This window comes from Micromys minutus, assembly GCF_963924665.1.
Source record: "Micromys minutus genome assembly, chromosome: 29".
NCBI classification, from domain to species: Eukaryota; Metazoa; Chordata; class Mammalia; order Rodentia; family Muridae; genus Micromys; species Micromys minutus.
The window spans coordinates 31722250-31747514 of record NC_137964.1 but is presented as its reverse complement, the minus strand read 5'-3'; the positions used below and the strand labels follow the sequence as shown (position 1 = coordinate 31747514).

The 25265-nt window shown below is 49.2% G+C and overlaps 1 protein-coding gene across 1 annotated transcript in view; it reads right to left on the bottom strand.

The window, feature by feature from the left end:
- Positions 1-1852: 1852 nt before the first annotated feature.
- CCDC60 (coiled-coil domain containing 60) overlaps positions 1853-25265 on the bottom strand; it is a gene marked incomplete at both ends in the record, with an annotated part of 141217 nt that continues 117804 nt past the window's right edge. Inside the window, 8 exons of the mRNA XM_080941456.1 lie at positions 1853-1954; positions 7232-7421; positions 9360-9491; positions 11219-11338; positions 11938-12000; positions 13536-13607; positions 18373-18457; positions 24009-24222. Of these exons, the coding sequence (XP_080797582.1) occupies positions 1853-1954; positions 7232-7421; positions 9360-9491; positions 11219-11338; positions 11938-12000; positions 13536-13607; positions 18373-18457; positions 24009-24222 (978 nt within the window). The remainder of the gene's footprint in view (positions 1955-7231; positions 7422-9359; positions 9492-11218; positions 11339-11937; positions 12001-13535; positions 13608-18372; positions 18458-24008; positions 24223-25265) is intronic.

The window sequence follows — 25265 nt, the reverse complement described above, 5'->3', positions numbered from 1 at the left end:
AGGGTCTGGGGAGATGGCTCCGGTCAGCACTGCTGTCAAAAAGCCGGTAGGGGAGCATGTGCCCAGGATGCTGGCATTGGGAGGCAGAAACAGGAGATCTTAGAAGCCTGCTGGCCGGTCAGTCTTGCTGAATCCAGGAGCCCCAGGTTCGGTGAGAGACCCTGTCTCAAACTATTAAATGTGAAGACTGTGAGTGTTTATCAACTTGACACAAGCCTGGACCAACCTGGTAGGGGGTAGACTGAGCTGAGGAATCCCTCTCCCCACCTTAACCCGAAGGCATGTATGTGGGCGACTGTCCCAGTTTTGCCCAGTCCATTGTGGTGGTGCCATCCCCAGGAGGGTGGTCCCCAGCTGTAGCAGAAAGTGAGCTGAGATTTCATAAAGAGCGAGCCAACAGGCAATGTTCCTCCATGGCCTGTGCTTCCGTTCCTGCCTGCACTTAATGCCTTGGCTTTTTCATGATGGAATGGTCCCTGTAAACCAAATAAATCCCTGTCCTCTCTGAGTTGCTTTTAGTCAGAGTTTTATTTATTGTTAGTTTTTTGTCTTTTTTTGAGCCTGGATCTTACTGTATTGCTCAGGCAGGCCTGGAATTAAAGATGTGAGCTACCATAGCTGGCAGGGCCGAATGTCTTCTTCATAGCAACACACAAAAAGACAGAATGATGGATGGATACTGTGTTCACCTCTGGCCTATGTGTATATGCACACACACACACACACACACATCCATACACACAAACAACCTTTAAAAGCAAAAATAATTTAAATTAGTAAAGAGTGCAAGGATTCTTTCGAGCCTCTGTGTCCCACCATTTGCAGAACAGGAACAGCCCTTGGTGTAAGGGCTGTCGAGACGGAGTCACATAATCCACCTCAGGCATTTCCACACTGTGCAGAAGGGAGCAGCCAATCAGTAAATGGTGCGTTATGAGCAAGTGGCTCGTCTGTGAGTCTGTCTGTTTCCGGGGCTCCCTCTCTCCTCTTGCTTCTCACTTTATCAGAAGACATCCTGATCTTAACCCCTGCCTTCCACATGTGCCCATGTATAGCATGTATGAATGCACATGCATACATATATGCCATTTTTATGTGCATCACAGTGCAGTTATCCATCCAACCATCATTTAATTCAGTATACCTGTCCATCCATCCATCCACCCCTTTATTAATTCATCCATCCACTCATTCATTCACCCATCCATTCACCCATTCATCCACCCATCCCTTTATCCATCTCTCTAACCATACATTTATCTTCCCACCCACCTATACATCTACCTATTTATTCATCTCTTTATCGAGTCATCTATTTATCCATCTGTCCACCAAAACAATGAATGTGATATTGAAAATAATACTCTTGCTCCAATGGTATGGGACTGAGTACATTATTATGTGCTCAGGAATCTTATATGCTAATACAAATAGTAATATGATATAAACAAAGCACCCAGCACTGGGCTGTTGGGTTTACAAAAACTCACAAGGTGATTACTTGTTCTATTATGATCTGGCCACCACACCCAAATGCCACACCTTAAATTCTTCACTGGGCAGATGTCAAATATCCAGCTCAGCTTTATTATCTAGGGGTTTCAGGGAATGGTGATGGAGTCTTGGAGAGAAGGCAGAGTCGGCTTTGAACAGTGAGCGGAGACAGGGAACCTGGTGGGGGAGGGGAGGGCTGCCTGGGACCATCCTCTCCAACAACTGTATTGTTAGAAGCGTCTTCAGCTGATCTCACTGCTCCATGCCGTGTGTCCATGAGAGAAGAGAGGAGGTTACAGCACAGACTGGGCTTAGGGACACGGTGCTGGCTTGCCCTCCTCCATGGGGACCGGCCCCTCTACGTCAGGAGAGTGTGCTGCCGGATGGGCATGTTGACTCGGCTCTGTAGCCAGTTGACGTAGTCCTCCTGCGGCATGTGGATGATATGTTCTCTCACAAACTGTGGGGTAAACACAGTGTTACTCTCAGAGTCTGGTTTGAAAGCTAGATTAGACCGCCACTCCCAACCTCTCCTTCGCATCCCAGAAGCCTTTGTAAGTGAAATCCAGGACCTCAGACGCTCACATTTAGGTTGGTGAAAAAGTAACTGGGACTTTTGCATGGCTGAAATGTATCATTTGACGCTGGCATACATACTTAAATAAACATGGCTATGTTATACACAGTTTTTAATGCACATTTCTTGATATGCATGTTTGGTAATGATTTATAGCCTTGATGTTTATTTTATACTATGGAAATTTGTTAGTCAGAAGACAAATCCGAGTTTCTTTTTTGAAAATTTTTTTTCATTTATATATATATATATATATATATGATATGTATCTCATATATATATATATATATATATATATATATATATATATATATGAGATACATATGAGTGTACATGTGTGCTGTGGAGATCAGAAAAGGGCATCAGGTTCCCTGGAACTGGAGTGACAGGTGGTCGTGAGTGCCCACGAGGGGGCAGGAAACTGAGCCTAGTTCCCTTGGCAAGAGCGACTGGTGGTGATCTTAACTCCGAATCTCCGCAGCCCTTTGATGTTCTTACATGAATTCAGCACAGATGATGTGTTTGCTCCAGGGGCTAATGAATGTCTAGTTCAGGGCTGTTCCGGGAGACAGTGGCTAGCTGCGAGCGACCACCGAAGCTGATCCATTTTACAAGAATCAAGAAAGCTGTTGTTTAAACTGTCAGCTTCTCTTATTATGTGCAGCAACACCCATTTCTTGGTTGAGTTGTGACAGCAGCCAGAAAGTGGATAGGGCAAGACAAGTGATGACGGCCGCCTCAGGGGCTGGGCTGAAAGAGGCTCTAAAGCAGTTCCCAAAGCCAAACTTGTTCCAGCACCACATGGTCACTGTTTGTTGGGCTGCTGGTCTGATCCATTGCCCTGGGGAACATCCTGGGGATCTGGTGGCCTCTTCTGGCTTTGGCAGGCATCAAGCCTGCTTGTGGTGCTCCTGTGTATATATGGGCGAAACACATTTACACATAAAACGAAAATAAATCTCAGAGAGAGAGAGAGAGAGAGAGAGAGAGAGAGAGAGAGAGAGAGAGAGAGAGAGAGAGAGAGAGATGGAAGACCACTTTAATTTGCTGTGGTGGCTATTCTTGGTTGTCAAGCTGGCTACCTCTGAAATCAACTAAACCCCAAGCCTCCGGGGGTTTATCCGTGTGAGGGAATTTTTCTTAATTAAATCTTTTGAAGTGGGGAAAGGTACTTTTAACCTGGATCTTTTGAGGTGGGAAGATTTGAGCCACACCTTTCGCTGGCAGCCTCTACAGAGGACGTGAGAGAAGGAAGCCCCTCTCTTTGCCAGCTTGCTCTCACTTCTGCTGGCAAGTTTGTTCCCTCACTGGCACCAGAGCCTGCTTCTTTGAGGGCCAGCTCAGACATCCAGCCTTGCAGGCTGAACAATGGCTGGACTCTTTCCCCTGGTTGACAGCCACTGTTGGATTAGCAGGACTGTAGCCCACAAAGCATCCCAAAGACTCTCCTTTCTGTATACACATGTTCATTCTGTATGTTGTAGAGAACCCCAACTAATGCATTTGCCTTTTGCGAACAGACCAGTGCTCCGGAAGCCGAATGGAATGGACTGAGTTTCAGGCTATGGACATGGAGCGGAGCTTGGGACTCTGGGCTATAGACTTCAGGGCTATGGGGTTTTGAGCTGGAGTTTGGGGCTATGGACCGTGGGCTGTGTTCATCCAGCGTATTCCTCTGATCTCCTTCCAGCTGACATCTGCCTCTTCAGTCTCCTGAATGACTCTTTTGTGGGGAAACACTTCTGTAACTGGCTTCATGTAGACAATGCTTTCCAAGAGTTCATTGGATATGAAGGCATGGGTTTTTGCAGTAATGGAAAACCAAACATGTCTCACTGGGGGGGGGGGGGAAGGTGTCGATCAGAATGGTCCCTGTTCTGACCCAGAAGCATGTGTCTGAGCCTTGTCGGAGTCTAAAACCTGTTGTTCCGCACTGACCTGTACCTCAGGCCAGACTGGTCGCTTGGGGGAAGGGACCTGCTCCAGTTTCCTGCTTTGATTTTAAGCTAATTCTAAGCTCATGTTGTTGCCATTCACCCAAGAAAATTTGAGAAGAGCAAGAAAACCCAGCTAGATACATTTTTTCCTCTTTTGCTTCTTATTTTTTTTTTAGATTTATTTATATTATATATAGAGTACACTGTAGCTGTCTTCAGACACACTGGAAGAGGTGGCATCAGATCCCATTACAGATGGTTGTGAGCAACCATGTGGTTGTTGGGAATTGAACTCAGGACCTCTGGAAGAGCAGTCAGTGCTCTAACCACTGAGCAATCTTACCAGCCCTCCCTTTTACGTCTTAATATCTTAACATTTCATCAGGGTATATTGGTTACATGAAAATATGGCTCAAGAAGAGGATGCTCACTGACCATGTCTCTTTCCAATTGCTCTCTCCTTTTCCCACCCCCATTAGTCTCCTTAAATTTTTATGGTGTGTGTGCATGCTCGAGTGTGCATGCACACGCACATGCACGTTTGTGTGTACATTTATGCAAAATCTAGGTTCTACATAGAGAAATTCTGGTAGTCTGGCTTTTAAGGCTTAATGTAACAATGTCCACCTCTCTGTAAATGGCAGGAATAGCTTTTATAAAGCCATTTGTCCTATAAGTCTTTGTTCTGGTTCAGCAGTTCTTTTACAGATTTATTTACTTTTATCTTGTGTGGCTGAGCATTAGTCTCTCAAGAACAGGCCTGACTTTGCATTCCGGGAAAAGGCTTACAACACACAAACCAGTGTTTCGCGTGGGCCCTTGCTGTTAGAAGGTTTGTGATGTTTTCCTCAGGAGGAGCTAAGTGAGAATCCCCATCCCGGGGGGGCTCATCCTTAGGAAAGAGGGGAGATTACATAGTTTTCCCCTCTTTACTACTCAGGGAGAAACACTCTTCTGTGAGCCTTAATAACTGAATCCACATGTAGCATGTGGGGAGAGGGACAGCTGCCCTCAGATTAGTTCTGTCTAGTCTGTCCTGAGGGTGCGTCAGTGAATGGAGTAGAGTCTGGGCATTTGAACTGGTCCCTGGGGTCACCTCCTCCACCACTCCTGACCTTACCCTGTGCGTACCTGTCCAGGTCATCCTGTGAAGGGTGCATCCGTAGGCCTGCCTAGTCCTAGAGACTCACGTGTGATTTGCTTCTTTTTCGGGAGGTGCTAAAGCCCCTATTAAAAACGCGCCTATTCAAATATCACCATTTAAAATTAAGGAGTCACAGGCTGGAGGGAGATAAATTAGGGGGCTTAAGTGTCTGCTGCTCTTGCAGAAGGCCTGCGTTTGGTTCCCAGCACCCATGTTAGGAGGCTCCTAGCTGCTTGTAACTCCGGCTCCAGGGGATCTGATGGCTTCTTTGGCCTTTGAGGACAACCTGCACTCATATGCAACCCCTCTGATACACATAATTTAAAGGCAAAATGAGGGCTAGGCCAGTGGTTCTCAACCTTCCCAATGCTGTGACCCTTTGATACAGTTCTTCATGCTGTGGTGACCCTCAGCCATAACATGGTTTTTGTCTCTCATAACTGTAATCCTGCTACTGTTATGAATTATAATGTGAATCTCTGTGTTTCCCTAATGGTCTTAGGTGACCTCTGTGAAAAGATCATTTGATGCCCAAAGGGGTCGCGGCCCACAGGTTGAGAACCACTGGCCTGGACCGTTGGCTACGTAGTCGAGACCACTTGCTGCTCTTGCAGAAAACCTGAATTTAGTTTCCGGAGCTCACGTGGCAGATTGTAACCATAGGGAACATGTCCCAGGGGCTATGATTATATTTTCTGGGTCAAGAGCATCAGACATTGCACGTGGTACACATATGTGTGTGCAGACAAACACATGCACACGATAAAAGTAAATAAATCTCAGAATGTATAACCTTTGAAAGCAAAGGTGCATCCGAAGCATTTTTTAAAAGTCAGGGCCTCACATGTGAATTGAAGATGCTCTGTCAGTGGGTTCTAGCTTCTTCCTGTAATGCTTGATTTTGAGACAGGGTCTCACTAAGTTGTCAGGAATGACTTTGGGCTTACCCAGGTAGGCACTGGCATTGCGACTCTTTTGTCTCAGCCTCTAGAGCAGCTGGAGCACAGGCCTAGACCACTACCTCTGGCTTCAAAAGCACCTTTAGCTTTTTTTTTTTTTTTTTTTTTTTTTTTTTTGTGGCATCTTTACTGTTGTTGATGTCCCAACCCTTCAGGGATGGTGGTGATAATGAATATTTCTCAGCACCCTTGAGTCCTGAATATTTCCCTCGACCTTTACAGGTATCCTCAGGCTGACACACCCACTGACTTGCAATGTGTTTCTTCAACAAATCAGGCCATGTCTTGCTTGGGGCCTTCACATGGGCTGTTTTCTTGGAACTGTGTCTCATGCCTTCTTTCCATGATTTTGACTTCTCGATGTTTAAGCCCATGATTAAATCTTACCTTTCTCAGTCGCCCTTGTTGGCTAGGTCATGCTTGGTTTACTTTAAACCAAGATGCATCACCATGCATCCAACACACCTGCATCACCGTGCATCCAACACACCTGCATCACTGAGATTCCAACACACCTGCATCACTGTGCCTCCAACACACCTGCATCACTGAGATTCCAACACACCTGCATCACTGAGATTCCAACACACCTGCATCACCATGCATTCAACACACCTGTATCACTGTGCCTCCAACACACCTGCATCACTGAGATTCCAACACACCTGCATCACTGTGCATCCAACACACCTGCATCACCATGCATCCAACACACCTGCATCACCGTGCATCCAACACACCTGGGACCTGATTAACATGTTAATTCTGTATTGGCAAATTTGGTCTGGGGCCTGAGGCCTCACATTCCCCACAAGCACCCAGTGAGGGCCACAGTGATGGCCCATGCACCCACCACAGGTTCAGACATTCAGTAGCATGCTTTGTGATACCCATTTCAAGGATCAACAGACTTACATCTCCTCCAAGCCTCCCAGTCTCCAGGGAGTACCACTTACATAGACTCTAACGACCCAAGGGCATGCCATGCCGTACTTTGCCTCCATTTAGAATAAGAGCTTCCAGAGGATGCGGTCTTTGTGTTCTGGGATGATGGGGTCCTCTGCACTTAAGTAGTACTGAGAACATCCAAGGAGCTGTGGGGGAGGGGAGTGCTCATTACCTCAATGGCCACTGCAATGTCCGGGGAGCACAGCTCCCAGATCCGAAAGTCCTGGAGCACCTTCAGGAGGATGTGCGGCCGGATCCTCAGGTCCAGGTTCTCTCCGAACTTCTGCAGCTTTGTCAGGATCTTTTTGGCAGGCCGGAAGCTCTTCAGATCCTCAGGGAGTTTGGACAAAAGATCAAAGTACCTTCAGGCCCAAGAGAAGAGAGGTAGTTAGGGAGCCCAGGAGGGAGCTAGGCCCCTTGGTCTGCAGAAAGAGGTGGTTAGGGAGCTCAGGATGGGGCTGAGCACCTTAGTCCCCCTTCATTTCCTTTTTTACTCCTCTTGGGTTGTTATGGAGGCAGCACGAGGCTCTACCTGGGAGACCTGTCACCTAAACCCAGTTTCTGTAGGGTCATACCTGAGGCAAGTGTTTACTTTGGGGGGGGGGCGGGAAGCCAGGGCTAGCTTCTGCTTCACAGGTTAACAAGGAAAGGGCATGCTTTAACACTCTGATTCTTGTTTCTGTACCTATGGAACACATTTGTATGTTCGTTCCTGCGTCTTTGTGCAGCGTGGCGGCGTGAGCTCTGCCCAAGCTACTGAGTGCACGGTGCTGAGCCAACTGTCTGACACGCGCTAGGCGCTCAGTGCTTAGCGTCCAAAAGAAATGACTGGACGCGTGAGGAACCCAGCCGAGCACTCTGTTGGCTGGTCATGCTTCACCTGACTTGGTTTTAACCCCGCTATGGCGAGCTCTGGTCCCCACAACCAGACCAACAGCTCCGTTGTCAGAAGCTCAGCACTAATTCGCCACTCTAATATCTCCATGTGAGTGAGTTTCTGACCCTTCCGCTTTCCTCCCCAACGGGGAGGGTTATGAACTAATCCCCCCCCACCCTCTCCCCACGAGGCACCTTTGGGAGCCCGTGTATCTTTGGGGATAGCTCCAGTTCATTAGACTTGTGAAGCTCTGGAGGAGTGAGGCATTGTGGGTAGTTCCTTCACCTCTTCTATGCTCAGGGTTCCTGCTGGTGAGTTCCTGTTCCACATCAGTAAGGCTGCGAGAGGGATTCTAGGTCCACCTCCCTCTTTTGCTCCTGTTTTTCTTAGATCTTCCTTTACTCATCCTGGCAGAACAGGCTCATGACCCAATGTGTCAGACTGATTCGATACGGCAAGCGGGTGTAGGGTTTGGGAGCAGGCAGATGCACGTCCTTTGCGAACCACATACAAACAAAGGTCTCGTCTGGCCTGTGACGAGCCAATGGACTCCTCTGAGTCTCAGTTTCCTTGTGAAATAGGGGTTTCATGTATGTCTCCCAGGGCATGGGGGATACATATGCAACACTAAATTTTTCTTAGGGTGGCCTCTTCCATCCATTCATCCATCCCTCAGTTCATAGTGATTTCTTAAAGCTGGCCAATTTTCTTCCAAAACTACATTTTAATCCTATTTTAATTGACATAATCACTTATGTATATCTAGGGCATGTGTGCGATATGTCAGGACTTTTTTTTTGGTTTGTTTTGCTTTTTTGTCTTTTTAAGACAGTCTCACTAAGTAGTCTTGGTTAGCCTGGAGCTTGCCGTGTAGACCAGATGGGCCTTGGACTCATAGAGATCCCCTTCCCCCTGCCTTCTGGGTACTGGATTAAAGCAGTGTGGTTCTGAAATGCTCAGGGCTGTCACCCTGCCATATGGCAGCCCCCAGCCCTCACGATGTGGCTGCCCGTTCTTCTGTGCCCTGAGGAACAGTGCTCCTAGGGCATGACTGCACCCCTGAGAGATTCCATTCTTTTGTGGGATTATGCAATGATAACTTCACAGACCTCAGACTGCAGACGTTGCTTTGATGGACAGGTTTGGTATTGCTCTTTAGTGTGTGTATGGGGGGTGGGGGGAGGCTGGCAAGTGAACTCTCCCTATTTCTAAGTCTGGACCAAATGCAAGGTAACTGTGAATCCCGGACAGGTTCCATGAGGTTCTGAAGCTGATAGGTGTTTCCTGATAGTGCTTTGATCCAGGGGATGTGACTGGTGGCCAACAGTAGCTGGGAGGTGATGTCTTTAGGCTACTAAAGAACAGTGGAATTGACCATGACCCAAGCCTCAGGGACCATGCTGTCTGGTCCCCAGGGTCTTACCAGTGGTCGGCAATCTCCTCCGCATCCCCCTTCACCACCGAGACCTGGTGCCTCATCTTTGCTAAGTCCTTCTGTAAGTTCGAGGTGACAACAAAGGAATGGAACTTCTGGAGGCCTCGTTCCTCTTGGCGCCTGTGAGGTGGTGGGGAAGAGTGGGGGAGCAGTCAGACACACAGACCCCCGACTTCAGCCGCCCCCGTGGGCTCCTTCAGACCTCAGGGGTCCACCTCCCCTTCCATGGGGCTGTAGTAAGGTTATAAATTGTGGCCAGGCTTGCCTGGCCCGAGCTCTCTTCAACGCTCTGAAATGACTTTTGCTGCTTCTAGGAGACGATGATTAAATTGTGTGTGGAGTGTACTGCCAGGCACACAGTAGGTGCCTAACTCCTGTTGGCTCACCTTCTCGTCCCTAGTCCTCTCATTCGTAAATGTACACTTGGCTCCCTCCAAAGTGGATTCATGCCGTATGTCTGTGGCTAATGCCCCCCACCCAGCACCCACACTTTGCATCTTAGAACATTCCTTAAGGGACCAGATGACGCATCTCCTACCCTTTCCAACGGCGTTTGCTTAGAGTTTCATGCCTCTTCCCCATGACCAGAGTGTTTGGGACAAAGTGTGACCTCCCCTGGCAGGCTAGTGAAGCCTTTATGATCTGACCTCACCCTGGCTCCCCGATGGCCTTGCAGACATCCCGAGAGCTAGCTGCAGTTGACACCTGGTGGTTCCCTTTCTGCCCTCTGGGATTTGCTTTTCTCTGAAGTTCCTTCCTTTCCTGATTTCCTCTGGGTCTGGATCCTACTTTATTGTTTCACCATGCACCCTTGGTGTGAGAGACTTGTGAGTGTGCTTTGCGATGGGCGTCTGTAGGGGTCTAAATAAAGCTCCTCACCCACTGGGCTGTGGAACGGCAAAGTTCTTAGCTCAGTAGTGGAGCACACTAACGTGGACGCCTTAGAGATGGCCATGACTGCTGTTTACTAACCTTCAGAAAAATGTTCAGATGGCTTTCCCAGGTCAGGAGAGTATCAGCTCTCTGTGTCCTTCCCTCGGGCCTCTGCTCTCCCCTAACACAGGTCCCCCCACCTGCCCTGCTCTGTGTGGTAGATTCTTAGGAACCCATCTCTCTCTCTCTAGACACTGAGCAGGAAGGGAGGGTGAAGCGTCACCTGGGAGCTCTGATGAGACTGCTGAGTGAGCTCTCCAGGACATGTGGTTGCCTTGGTTAGGAGATGGGCTGTAGTAAGGAGAAGGGGCCAGTGGCCTCTTAACGTTGAACCCCACTGAAGGCATTCTGACTGTGTGTGAACTGCTTGCTCCCATCAGAGTCCCCAGGCACCTCCCTGCTTTGAGAATTTGAATGTCTGTTCCCTGCCACCTGGGATGATGCTCTTCCTTGTTTCTTTTCTTCTGGGTTCCTCTGCTTCCATCATGAGCATACTAAGACCACCTCCTTAGAGAGGATCTCCTGGGTTACCCAGCCTGACTCAGGATCCCTGGCTTCTGTCTCCTCCTCTGCTGCCTCCCCCCCACCTCTTCCTGCTCCCGCTTCTCCTCCTCCTCCTCCCCTTCATCTCCTTCCTCTCCTGCTCCTCCCCTCCTCTTTCTCCATTGCTGCTTCCCTCCCCCTTTCCTTCCATCTTTGTCTCTTCCCACACAGGCTGATTCTAACTTTTGTTTCTCTGTAGATGCAGAGATTTATATCCAGTTTGCCCAGAGGCAGAGTCGGCTCGCCGGGGGCAGCAGGAAGATGTCTCTCTTTGCCGTCACTTTCAGCCCTGGGCACTGGACACATGCTGAACAAGCAGTAGGTGCCAAGTTCATGTCCTTACAGTGAACCGGACATATGTGGACTCTTACTTCCTGAGGATTTCCATCTTGTCTTGCAGGCAGAAGCCGGCCTCCTGGGCTACATTGTAAAACTTGGCCCGCATGGCATTACAAACCCCACTCTTGTAGATGATCTCACGGTTGGCTCTGCTGTCGATGAGAGAACAATTAGGGAACAGGGCCCCGTGGATACTCCTGGTGGCTTCATGGGTCCCACCGGCCTCCCTGAGCCCAAGATGCCCTGAAGAAGAACTACTGGTGTCCAGACTGGCTTGTCATTTTCACCGTGAGTCTCCCTCGGCATCCCCTTAAGAGGCTGGGAGAATGGGTGGCGCCCAGGCCTTCTATGTGAGTCTACAGTGGGGCAGAGCCCACTGGAGCCCAGCAAAGGCAAGGGCAGTGAGCTCCGACTCTATCTCTACCCCATCTCAGCTGTGTGGCTGTGGGAGGGACAGTGCATGTGGCCATCTCTCTTCCTGGTGCTGTGTAAATTGAGACAGTGCTCCCGCATGGCAGGAGACCTGGGGGCTGTACAAGGCCACGTACATAGGATGTAGCCTGTGTGCTGCAAAGGGGGTCACACATCGCTTTCTACAGTGTTGTCCAGTGTCTGGTCTGTGAGACCCGTGTCCCTGTCTCCTGTCTATGGCTTCTGGGATTCTGGTCTACACTGAGCTATGCCCATAGTCCTGGGAGACAGAGGATGCTGTTAACACAGCCCATGCAATCCACTTCCCCACCTGGCTTACCCCTTTGACTTCTTCTGGGTCACCTGGATGTGGCTTTCTCCACTTGTAGTGCTGGACCGCTCACTGAAACACCAAGGGGGACAGTTCCTGCTTGTTTCCATAAGAGGCCCTTCTGAGACCCTCCTGGCGTGTGCTAGTCCCCCAGAATTCAGGCGCAGTGGAGACTCTTAATCTGGGCACTGGGATCCAGTACTCATCTGGGTGCTCCATCTCCAGTGGTGTTGGACGTGTGCCTGTCAGTCTTTCTGCCTTGAGTGTCCTCCTCGCCCCCTTTCCGCCATCTCTACAGCTGGTGTTTTGTCTCAGGGTCCACAGTGTGCCCTGCACCCTCTGACTCCTCAACTTTGACCTTTTGCCTCAGCATGGTGTCATGATGGCATGCATCTCTTCATGGGTGCGTGCTGGTAAAGGAGACCCCGCTCCACCCCGCCCTACACTGCCTTTGGTGTTCTTCCCTCCAGACTCAGTTCATTCACTGAGACCCTTGTCTATCTGTCCCCGGGGCCAGCTAAGTCAGGTTGTCAACTTGACCACGTATGGAATGAGCTAAAACCGAAGCAGCTGGGCCCGCCCATGAGGGCTTTGACTTGATTGGCTCATTTGAGGTGGGAAGGGCCACCTTAAATCTATGTTACACTTCCTGGTGACGTTTGGCTATCTTGTGACAGTTGTGGAAGGAGGTCTTGACAACCATTCATGCTCAATGCTAATCTAAAACCAGTGTTTGTTAGACCTGCTGTGATGGCTTACTCTATAATTCAGGGCCCAGGAAGCTCAGAGAATGCTCCAAACGGGGAAGCAAAGTAATCCAGCAACCTGAGTCACCCTTGACGCCTTCAGAGTCCTAATATCGTTTATAACACCTTTCTGAGAGATCTCCATGGGCCCAAAGCACAAGGATGCCCTGGCCAGATTATGAGCATACAATGTATTTGTGTCATCTGCCTATTGAAGCTTCCAGACCTCGTATAGCTCCTGACCCACAGAGGGGACCTTGGGAGGTTCAGATTGTAGGACCTGCTCCATGTCACATGGCAGATGACTCCAGGAAAGACCAGAGGTCAGGCTCACTCAGAGTAAGGTCCTCTAGGCCTGTGTGCATTCGCCCCACTGTGTCATGCTGCAGATCTAGGCCTGTGTGCATTCGCCCCACTGTGTCATGCTGCAGATCTAGGCCTGTGTGCATTCGCCCCACTGTGTCATGCTGCAGATCTTGGGTAGGCAAGATGAAGTTTAATTTTAAAATAGAAGACGGTGTGTGTGTGTGTGTGTGTGTGTGTGTGTGTGTGTGTGTGTGTGTGAGCGCTCGCGCACGCGCGCACACGTGTGTATCATGCTTTCTTAGCCGTGTCTCTTCTCGGTTGGGAGAGTTCAATGAAAATCGTGAGACAGAATGTCTGGAGAGGTGTCTGGGTGCTCACTGTCAGCCCCTAGGGGCCAAAAGGAGATTTGTTCTTAGTGGTGTCAAAAGAAGGAAAAGGTGCCCTCCCAGCCCCGTCCCAGGGCATCTGTGTGAGGTAGGCTTCTCCCACCTCTGTGCCTCCCCCTGCCCCACCCCCTCCGGCTGTCCAGCTGCTGCAGGCTTCAGAACTTCCTACCTGGACTTGTGTGTGGTCTGCCATTCCTTCCACCCGTACTCGCTCTTGATCTGCTTGACTAAAGACAGGATGCTGCAAAGCAGGGGGGAGATTTTAACCAAGTGTGAGATGCCAGGCTCTGTGCAGCAGCAGTGTCAATGGAGGGGACCAGATGCCTCCTCCTGGAGTGAGCTTCAGGGCAGGGGAGGCTCGGTGGAGGGAATGCTTAGGGGGGTTGCTGAGAACATAGATTCTGGGCCACATGTCCAGAGATTTGCTGGGCCGAGCCTTACTCAGAAACTGCATTTAGACTCCCTTGCTTCCCTAGGGTCACACACACACACACACACACACACACACACACACCAGGGTGACCAGCCCCCTTTAGAGAATTGCAGAACCCCAGAGCCACACACATACTTTAGAACCGCATCTAACTCAGGAACTCACAGACACCTTGATCACACACACACACACACAATTATATACAGTCTTAGAATTACAAACATCCCTAGAATTTTACATATGCAACAGGAATTATACACACATGTATAGACGGACAGGGCATTTAGAAAGCACACCTAGAATTTCACTTACCTAGACTCACACACTCACCTAGTGTTCCACCTACACATAGAAGTCCACATATATCTGTAATTTCACACCTGTAGAATCTCAATGCTCCTGAACTACCCCCACACATCAGCATCCACACAGAAGCCTAGAACTACACTCCCCATGGGATTCTAGGCACACAGTCGAATTGCCGGGACTTGGAGATAGAGCCCACTTGAAGAGATTACTAGAAACCAGAGCTGTTTTGGGGGTTCTGCCTTGGTGGGTCTGATGTGAGGTGTAGATGCTGGTGTCTTCCCAACACACAGTTCTGGTCCCCATGTAGGAGCCAACAGTACATGTGACCAAAGAAGCCATCTTCTTTAGAGAGGTCTCTGTGAACCTCCCAGCCTGTCAGCTGACCTCAGTGTGAGCTGATATGCTGTGCGAAGTGAGGGGAGCCAAGGCTTTTCCTGTCCCCGTTAGTCTCAGAGAGGCTTCGATATCCCATGTTTTGCTCAGTTGGTGAGATTTCATTTTTCTGAGAGAGAATTAGTGAGGAAGGTTGATTTCTACACTTTCTCTGTAGCTATGGTTATCATAGAATTGAATTTAGAGTCCATGTGAAATATGGGAGTCATCGTGGATGTTCTACATCTGTGAGGGGAGCTGTGCTGAGTAGGTTTTGTTGTTTTGTCAACTTGACAGAATTTTGAGTATTTGGGAAAAGCGACCCTTGACTGAGAAAATGCCTCCATAAGACTGGCCTGTAGGCATGTCTGGAAGGAACCAAATTGATTTGCCAACTGATGTGGGAGAGCCAAGCCCACTGTGGGTGGCGCCATCCCCTAGGTCCTGGGCTAGTAGTATAAGAGGGCAAAGCAAGCAAGCCACCCTGAGCAGCACTCTTCCATGGCCTCTGCCTCAGTTTCTGCCTCCAGGTTCCTGCCCTGACTTCCCTCAGTGTTGGGGGCTCTGTGACCAGGGAGTTGCAGGCTGAAGTTAACCCTTTCCTTCCCAAGTTGGTTTAAGCCAGTGTTTTGAGAAAGCAGACTGGAACATGTGGCGATAATCACAGTGGATATACGTGTCTCAGCACCGATGGTGCAAAGACATGGTTTCTATATAAGGAATAAGAGTAATGACTGCCCCCTCCTACATCTACTGGCTGCTAACTCTATGTCAGGAAGAAGCTGGCGTTTTAATAAATGCATCATCTCCCTAAATGCTCTAGAGACTCGTTGAGACAGGCATAACTTCCAGCACACTCAGTGTACTTTACAAGCACAGTCTGGCTTACTAATCTCACTATGGCCATTTTGGATGAGTGGCTAAGGGGATTCATTTTACAGAACTGCAGCAAGACTCGGGTGAAGCAGTGTGCCTGATATCACACAACATTGAATGATGGGATGGAGACATTTCCTAGTCTACTAGGTTCCAAGCCATGCTGAGGTGCTCCACATACAGAGGTGCTCCACATACAGAGGTGCTCCGCATACAGAGGTGCTCCGCATACAGAGGTGCTCCGCATACAGAGGTGCTCCGCATACAGAGGTGCTCCGCATACAGAGGTGCTCCGCATACAGAGGTGCTCCGCATATAGAGGTGCTCCACATATAGAGGTGCTCCACATACAGAGGTGCTCCACATACAGAGGTGCTCCACAGTCTCATTTTACAGACGGGAAGACACACGCTTAGGGAGGATGGAGACACCCTTTCTCCAGCACCAAGCTTTGGATCTGTACCAACTTGACCTAGAAGCCTTTACCAGAACGAAGGCTTCTCTCAGAGTGGGCATTTGTCACTTTCCTTCGCCTGTCACTAATGCTGACTGGGCAAGAGTGCCTCCATGTGCCACCTTTGGTGGTGGGTTTGAGCTGAGGCTGCGGCAGGCAGATTCATCAGTAACAGGCAGAGGTGGGGTGGGGTGTGATGTATTTGAAAACACTGGGCAGAGTGTAATTACAGCCATAACAGGAACCAGTAAGTCACAGCTGGTGTCCCGGTGGGCCGAGGCGGATGATGGACCTCTTTTCTTAGCTTCATTTGTTTTCCATAAGTAATTTGCTTTCTCAGAGGGAGCCACACTCACGGAGGGAAGTCTGACTCCATACCCAGCATTTTCTCTGGAGCATTTTTAGAGGCCACAGGTCCGTGGGTGAGGCTTTTCACCAGAAGGTGGACACCTTAGGTTCAAGTTCAGCCCTGCTCCGAGTGTCCAAAGATGCCTGTGCTCTTAGGGCAGGAATAAAAACCCTCCAGGTGAGGGCTTCCAAGATGAAGTCCCTCACCAGCGCGTGCTTCTCTCTATCCCATTTTGGCTCTGTTTCCAGTCCCTGATGGTGTAGTTCCTCCTAACCACAATCGCATGTGGCCACCCACATGCTCCTCCCCCTCCCCTGCATGTCCATTACTTTTGACAGGTAGGCCTTTGCCCGACTTTATCCCAGGGAAAGAAGGAACTGATTCTCACGACTATCCCTCCCTGATTCGATGGGTACCCTGACCCTTTTTAATCCAGGGTCTTGCTGTGTAGCCCAGGCTAGCCTCAAACTCAAGATCTTCCCACCTCATCTCCCGAGCAATGGGAGTATATGTATATGTATATGTATGTGTATGTGTGTGTGTGTGTGTGTGTGTGTGTGTGTGTGTGTGTGTGTATGTGTATGTGTATGTGTATGTGTATGTATATGTATATGTATATGATGTTACCATACTTACCTCATGTTTATATTTTGCTGACTTTCTCTGAAGTACTGGAGATGCAGACCAAGGCTTTGTGTACACAAGCCAAGCTCTCTATACCTCTGAGAGCTCTGTAGCTCGAAACTCCCATTTTTTGTTCATCTTTAGTTTTGATGACTCCATGCCTGTACACGATGTGTCTTGATCATATCCATTCCAATCCCCTCCTCTGTTGTGTGTCATTTTAAAGTCATACTCCCGCCTTAGCCCGGGAGCTCAGCCAGTGCTCTGGCCCCTCCTTGCTTAGCTCTGCTGCACAGCTCCAGCTTCTCTTTTGTTCCTCCCGGCTAGGCTTCCCCAGGTCGCCATCATGGACTGGATTTTCTCCCTACTTTCGCTCCGTGGAATGAAAAACACTCAGACAGTTTTATTACTTTGGAATTTGCCTACTGTACAATTGCTGGGCACAGAATTTCCTGCCCTAAACTTACCAGCTAGCGTCCACCAACCTCCTGGGCTATCTGCCAGTAGTGGGAGCTGATGGTTCCAGCTTCCCAGAGATCTTACACAATAGCCGTGTGCTTCTCTGTCCAAAGCCTGGCTGGAAAGCCCTGCTCTTTCCCTGTGTCTCTTCTTTTTGGGAACCAGAAGTCCTGCCTGTCCCTTCCCCCCCAGCAATTGGCTTCTGGCCTCCTTTATTGACCAAATCAAGAACCAATTAGGGAATCAGACCTTACTATCATCACCTCCCCCTACATCCTCCCAACTTACCTACTAAACACTCCTCAGTAGGTCCTTTGCCCCCCCCCTTTTCGTACCCCATGACTCACTGCCTCCCAATGGAATGGTGACTGATCTCTGTGCCTGGCTCTTGCTCAGATCTTATGCATGTCACCCTGACAGCAGTAAATTTAGGAGTGCAGCAGCCATGCTGTATCCAGAAGACAGCAATTCGAGGCGCCCTGCCACACCCTCTGGGTCTTATATTCTCTCTGGCCCTGTCTTCTGCAGTGTTCTGTGAGCTTCGTGGGGAGTTGATATGAATGTCCAGGACTCAGCAGCCATTTCTCCTCGGCACTGAGTCAGTTCTGAGTTTCTGTATCGACTACTGCCCGCTGCAGAAGCAGACTTTCTGGCCAACACTGAAAGCTATATATATATATATATATATATATATAAATGTAAAACCCCCTAACTTAGGTCTTCAGGCTCTCCTTGAGTGCATAGTTTACACATACTCATGGGGTGGGTGGGTAACAACAGGGCCCCAGGCAGGCTGAGTGGGACGTGTCAAGGCGGCTGCTTTTGGAAGTTAGAACCGTCTAGATGTAACCAGTTTGAGTTACCTCACCACTCACCAGCTACGTGCCTGTTAGCTTTAGCATCTCTGACCCTTGTTCTCTTATTCGTGAAGAAAAGATAGTAGCTCCCACCTCGAGGGGTTGTTGTAAGAATCCAGGGCAGTTGCGCGCGCACACACACACACACACACAGACACACAGACACACACACACACACACACACACACACACACTCACACACAACTCAGGGTTTGAGTGGCATTGTTCTCAGACTGACAGGCTTTAGCTGTCCAAGGAATTAAGATGACATACCTGGGGGCTTTCCTCGGAATCTCGTTCTCCACCAGCATGGTTCGTCGGGCGTCTTCCCGGACCATCTCCAGCAGCTTCTGCAAGTCTGATGGGAACAGGAGGGGTTACTCTTGACCTGCAGATGAGATGGTACATGGATCCCACGCCCGGCCTGGGGATGCCTCAGCCTATGGGAGCCAGGGGCCCAGAAAGGGATCCTACCAGGCACTACAAGGGGCAGCTTTTAGGGGCTGGCAGGTTACCTATCTGTCTTAATCAGAACCTGGAGGCAGGAGCTGATGCAGAGGCCATGGAGGGATGTTGCTTACTGGCTTGCTCCCCATGGCTTACTTAGCCTTCTTTCTTATAGAACCCAGGACCACAGCCCAGGGATGTCCCTACCCACAATGGGCTGGGCCCTCCCCCATCAATCACTAGTTGAGAAAATGCCTTACAGGTGGATCTCATGGAGGCATTTCCTCAAGGGAGGCTCCCTTCTCTGTGATAAATCCAGCTTGTGCCAAGTTGACATACAAAACCAGCCAGGACAATATTTGACCACCACCCCTTGACTTAAAATCATCCTGTGACTTTCTATTCTCTTCCTGGCGACAGAGCTCCACCTGATCTAAGTTGTGATCTCACTGTCCTCACTTCTGCCACACTCTGACTGGGTTTCAGGCAGGCTTGTGAGTTCTAGCCCTGGCCACTATGCCAGCTGACCCTCATCATGGTTTCCCTGTGTTGAAGGTTTGGTCTCCTTTCTTGGCACCCTGAGAAAGAATGCTGGCACGGGTCTTGAGGTGGCAAACTTCACCAGTGCATTCTAAATGAGCTGCTCGGGGCTGGGTGCAGAAGGGGGAAATGGGGTTATGGGACCGTATGCCTTACAGGGCTTGTTCCATCCCCTTCCTTTCTGCTCTGGGCCCTTGAGGCTGTGAGGTGGGAGCCTCTGTGTGATGCCTTCCCTGGCCATGCCCCCAGAAGTGCTGATGCCTGTGAGACCCCTGCAGCTCCACAAACCCCCCTCCCTCCAGCAGTTTTCTCAGGTGTCTTAGTGATGGAAAGTGATAGAAGAAACTTTGACTTTCCTTCCTAATGTGTCCTGTTCTATATACTTTACAAATACTTCTGGATGCCTGTCTCCAGTGAGTTGAGTCTCGTCTCTCAAAAGATATGCTGGATTCCCGATCTCCAGGACTTCAGGACGTGATGTTGATCGGAAGCAGTTACAATAATTGTGATCAATGAGGATGAGGTCATGTTGGAGTGTAGTGTGGTGGGCTCTCATGCTGGTGTGACTGGAGGAGGAGAAGGAGGAGGAGGAGGAGGAGGAGGAGGAGGAGGAGGAGGAGGAGGAGGAGGAGGAGGTGAGCCTGGCCATGCAGTGCCAGAGGCAGAGGCTTGTGGCCTGTCTATAAGCGGGATGTTAGCCATCTGGCATCTGCCAACTAGAGAAGGTCAGCAAAAGGAAGGGGACGCATCTCTTCACTGACCCCCATAATTTTGGAAGCCAGGTCTCCACAACTTTCAGGTAATAAATTATTATTGTGTTAAACACCACGTACTGGCATCCCTAGGAAGCCGCAGACACTTTAAAAAGTTAGAAAATGTGACACAGAGGAGCCAGGGGCTGGGTGTAAGTGAGCAACAGTGTTCTACAGGGTCACACGTTTGTAGATTCCCCAGCCTCCCACCCGCCTTACCCCCTCCCATCCCCCACCTCTTCTTTTCCACTCCTTGCTTGGTAACACACCCCTGGAAAACACCCTGTCCTGAAGCATACAGCTGTCCAAGGTGCTGAAGCGTCACTTAGGGATGGTCTATAATTTCCAGATTTAGGAATTGAGAGAGAGAGAAGGGGGCCCTTGGCCCAAGGGGTGGAGTAAACACACATGGGCAGAGCCATTGACAGATAAAAGGAAAAACTTGTGAAACAGTTTTCAAATAATTTTGGGAACTAAGAAGAAGACAAGGAGAAATTACTGAAATTTGATCATTTAAAGGGAGAGTGGTAAGATTGTATTCTTTGGTTTGCTTCAGAACAAGCATACTACTTGGCTGGCCTCATTGAATGAAAGACCACACACACACATATATATATAATCAATCATGTATATTATATATAAAATATATAATATATCAATGTATATTATTAAGATCAATATATGTTAATGTAAATTAACATACACATATAATATATATCTAAATATTAATTATATATTATACATATATAAATATGTTTATATATATATATATATATAAAAACATATACTTATTTAATGTCACCTTTGAGGGAGTACAGTGGATGGTATCAGACTCACATCTCTCTCCTCACAGTCCCAGGCTTAGCAGGAAGAATGGGCCAGGCTTTGGGGGAGGAGTCAGTTAGTGGAGAGGTTACAACCCTCCCTCTGTCCCCAGGGATCTGCAGTACAGAAGTGTCATTGTACAGCTGGCCCTGGAAGTTAGATGTCCCCAGAAGGCCTGCTGCTCTGGGTGGGAATCAAGAACTCAGCATCAATTTGAGCCGGTTTTTAAAGGCAAGGAGAGGCTGGGGAACTGATCTGCCTTTGTCAGGCTGCAGTAAATGGGGTGTGGCTGAAGATGTGAATGAAAGGAGAGAGGGGAGGGGCTGAAGAAGAGAGGCTCCCCTTCTCTCCTCCAGACAGACCCTGGTAAAATCTTTCTCAGCAGTGGCTGCACATCTAGTGTGCACCAGCATGAAAGCATGAAGCCACACACCAGGTCTGCAAGGCTCTGATCCCCTTCCCTTTTAATCTCTCTTTCTTTTCCATTTCATTTCCCTGCATCCTTTGCAGTAGGTGTAGTCTTATGATTGAGAGATCTAGGTGATGAGGTTTTAATTCTCTCTCTCTCTCTCTCCCTCCTCCCTATGTTTATGTGTGTGGAGGTCAGAGGGAAGTCTTGGAGTCTGCCAGCCCTCACCTTCTACCCTGTGGGTCCCATGAATCCAACTCAAGCAATCGGGCACCTTTGACTGCCCAGCCTATTTACCTCCCTGAGGTTTTAGAAATGTAGGGCTGCAGTCTGGGTGTGGGCACTTTTATACCCTGTCTGCTGCCTTCTGCTTCAAACCTAGGATGCGGGTGTGATAGTCAGAGCTCTGGTGGCCATTCTGCGCTGAGAGGTCATGTTGGGGTTGGCCAACTGAAAACACAGAATAAAGCCGACCTGTGGCGACACGTTTGAGAGACATTTTTATTTACCCTTGCTCAGCCTTCTTTAATCTGTCGGAAAATGTAAACCTCCATCTTTTTGAAGTCACTGTTTTTTTTTCCAGGCCTCTGTGTCAACAGAAGGAAGTACCTCTTTGACACCATGAGATGGAAACAGTAAACTAAAATGAAGTTTTTAACAAGGCCTGCTACAAAGTATCAACAGACTTGGAGAGAGAAGACCTGGCTGTGTCTGGTCAGGCTTCACAGGGGAAGATGCACCAGAATTGAGGCTTGAAGATCAAGGGGATGTCTATCAGCTCCAGGTGTGTGTGTGTGTGTGTGTGTGTGTGTGTGTGTGTGTGTGTGTGTGTGTGTGTGTGTGTGAAGTGATGTAGGATGCTTTTTCTGAACAGAGGAAGGGCAGCTGGTAAGAACCAGCAGGATGCCAGTTATCAGCATCCTGAATAAGTTGTCTTAGAGGCCATGGGTGTGACAGACTGAAAGATGCTCAGCTGGGGGTGGAGGCAGGAGGTCACTGTGTCCAGTATTTTACTCTCTGGATCAGCATGGAGAAAAATCAGTGAGTGGGGGCAGAGGGAGGAACAGTCTGTTAGAAACTGTCGTCTTGATCTTTCTCCCCAGCCTCATCTCTTCAGGTCTCAGCTCAGTGATCAGAGGTGAGAAAGGCTTCTGAGGACCATCCTTGCTTGAGCTGTCACCTCTCCAAGCTGCTGAGAAGATGGAGCCCGCTCTTTAGATCAGCACTACTATTGTCATCTGAGTACTAGAGGTCTTAGTCATCTTGTTCCTCGTGGCTTCCTTGTTTCCCACCTGAGTTTTCCTTCTTAAATGTACTGTCACCCCATTCCTCCCTTATCATGGGTGCTTAGCACACACACCCTGAGGGAGGAAGGGTCCAAAACTGCTGAAGAATCAATGTCTTGCTCCCTCTCTGTCTCAAGAAGTGCCTCTGCCCAGAGAGCAGCTTTGAGAGCTCCAAGTCTCCCTTGAACCCTATTGACTTGTCCTGACTCCTCCATGGGCCCCTGTTGACTTGTCCTGACTCCTCCATGGGCTCTCTATTAACTTGTCCTGACTCCTCCATGGGCCCCTGTTGATTTGTCCTGACTCCTCCTTGTGTCCCCCCCCCCCCCGTTGACTTGTCCTGACTCCTTCTTGCACTTCTGGAGTTTTGCTTGATTTTGGTTCTGATGGTTCTGGTGCAATCCAGACTCTAGGTTCACTCTGACCTCTTTGAATCTAAACAGCACCCAGTCCTTGCCTTCTTCTTGGGCCAGCTCCATCTTGGCCGTTAGACTTCCTCTTCACCTTGTGATAGGAGCTCTGTCATTTTTCTACTGTGTATATGAGGCTCAATGGCTCGTAAGCTCCTGGGAATTCTTGCTTTGGCCTCTCATTTCTTTGTTGGAATGATGGGACTATGGACACTTGAGTTTCACATCTGGCTTTTTTTTGTGTGTGTGGTTCTGGGGTTTGAACTCAGGTCCTTGTGCTTGCCGACAGAGGCCCTGCTATACCTCTTGTTGTATTTGCTCAATGCAGGGAATTCTGGGAATGAATATTTGACATGATTTTTAAAATAACCCTTGAATGGTATTTGTGGTTTTAAATTTTTCTTAAAAGAAGATCCGTAGCTTTCAGGAGATTCATAGGGCATCTAAAATTGGCTTGTGAACTGCTATAAAGGTGGCTGATAAGAGGAAAAAGTAGATTTGCAGCCCTTCAGGTTTGGATTTGGGAGGAGAGGGACAATGGTGGCCATGCCTTCTGCTGGGTCAATAGGAAGTGTTTTAAAGTCGGACTGGGACAACAGATACACAAATATGTATTGTCAACCTCATACAATTAATTATTGGCTTGTACATTTAACCATGCATGGTTAAAATGGGTGGTGCCTTAAGGTGGGGATGGCAGCAAACACATGTCTTTAAGTCCAGCTTTCGGGAGACTGAGGCAGGAGGATTGTGAGTCACAGGGCATCTTGGGCTATATAAACATGAGTGTTCTCCTTCTCTCTCTCTCTCTCTCTCTCTCTCACACACACACACACACACACATGCACACACACACACACAACAAGCAAAAATGACACATCTGTAAATCTGTGTAGAAATCTGGTACTGGATTTGAAGAACGCAGAATAGAATAAGATACCCTGATCACAATTATCTATCTTCCTGAAGTATTCCATAGAAACTGAGGTGAATAGAATATTTTAAGGTATTATGAGGGTAAAAGGCCATTGTGGCCGCATCCCCGTGGAGAACGGCTCACAGTGGCCCAGCTTACATGGGGTATTTTCAGCCTTTATAGGGTGGTGGTCTCGGGGACGGGAGTCAAGGGAAGGAACCCAAAGGCTTTGAAACAGCCAGGAGATGAGGACCTTTGACCTCTGTGTCTCTGCTGAAAGGAATAGGGCCCAGGAATGTGAAGGGTGACCTCGCTGGGACTTACTCAAGTGGAGAATTTCTTCTTCTGGCTTAGTGGAGGATGACTCATTGTCTTCAATGTCTTTGCTGCCTGTGGGCTCATCAGAGCCGGGGTTCACTGAGAGCATGCTGCTCTGGGGAGAGGAGCCCCCACTGGTCCGACTCAGGCTGAGGGTGGAGGCTCGCTTGCTGGGTTTTCGGCTGGCTGTGCGGATGGCAGGGGCTTTAAATTTCTTGGTCTGAAGGAAAGAGAAGAAAGAGGGGTGTCAGAAAGGATGGAGGAAGATGGGAAGGGGGTGTGGGAGGAGGAAGGGGAGGGAAGCCTAGGGAGGGGAACAAGGGGAAGAGAGAGATGGAGACACCAGAAGTGCCTTTGCCTCTCTACTGATGATCCTGAGAGATAGTCTAGCCTCTCACTGACCGCCAGCAATCTCCAGCACTCTTCCCCAGGAGCTGGAGCTACAGGCACACAGCCCACGTCACTTTTGATGAAGGTGGTGGAGATTCGAACTCAAGCCCCTGTGCTTGTGCAGTGAGCCTCCTAACTCACGGTGCCCATCTCCTCAGCCCCAGAAATAATTTCCCTCGTGAGCGTTTAAGATGAAAGTGCTCGAGAGACTTGGGTTGACCGTGTATTTATAGGAAAGCGATAGGTCCTAGGGAGGAAGGGGAGCAGCCGGGGTCCTGTAGGCTGTACCGAGATTTGCCACCATGATGCTAGCCAGGAGAACTGCACTCAGCAGGTTCGCTGCTGGGGACCGACCGCCTCTGATGCAGAAGTGTGTCAGTAATGCCTTGCTCAGCTACCTTGCAGGGCCTTGACTATAGATGGAACTTCCCTTCGCTAGAAGGAGGGGGAGGGAGTTCTCGGTTGCACAGTGCACAGAGGAAGGGAGAAGGTGGGGGAGAGGAGAGTAGTGATCCTTCACCTCACATTTCTTTCTTTGCCCACCCCCTTTCTGTAAAATTTTGCACGAGAAGGCTTCAGCATGAAATAGGCAGGAGAGCGGGAAGTGGGGGTGGGGGGGGAGGCTGGAGTTTGGGTTGGGTTTATTCAGGTCTCAGAGGCAGCACAGGAAAAGGACAGTGATGGAGGGAAAAGTCAATCAATTGTGAGACATCACAATTACATCAGCCTTACATACATTCTTGTCCTGACTTTGCAGCTTGGCCAGGAGCTTATCAGTGTGACAGGACAGCTCCACACCCCCTGCCACTCTGAGATGTCTGAGCTCAGGGGTCGGCCTGTACACACAGAGGTCACCCCTTCCTGCTTCTGCAG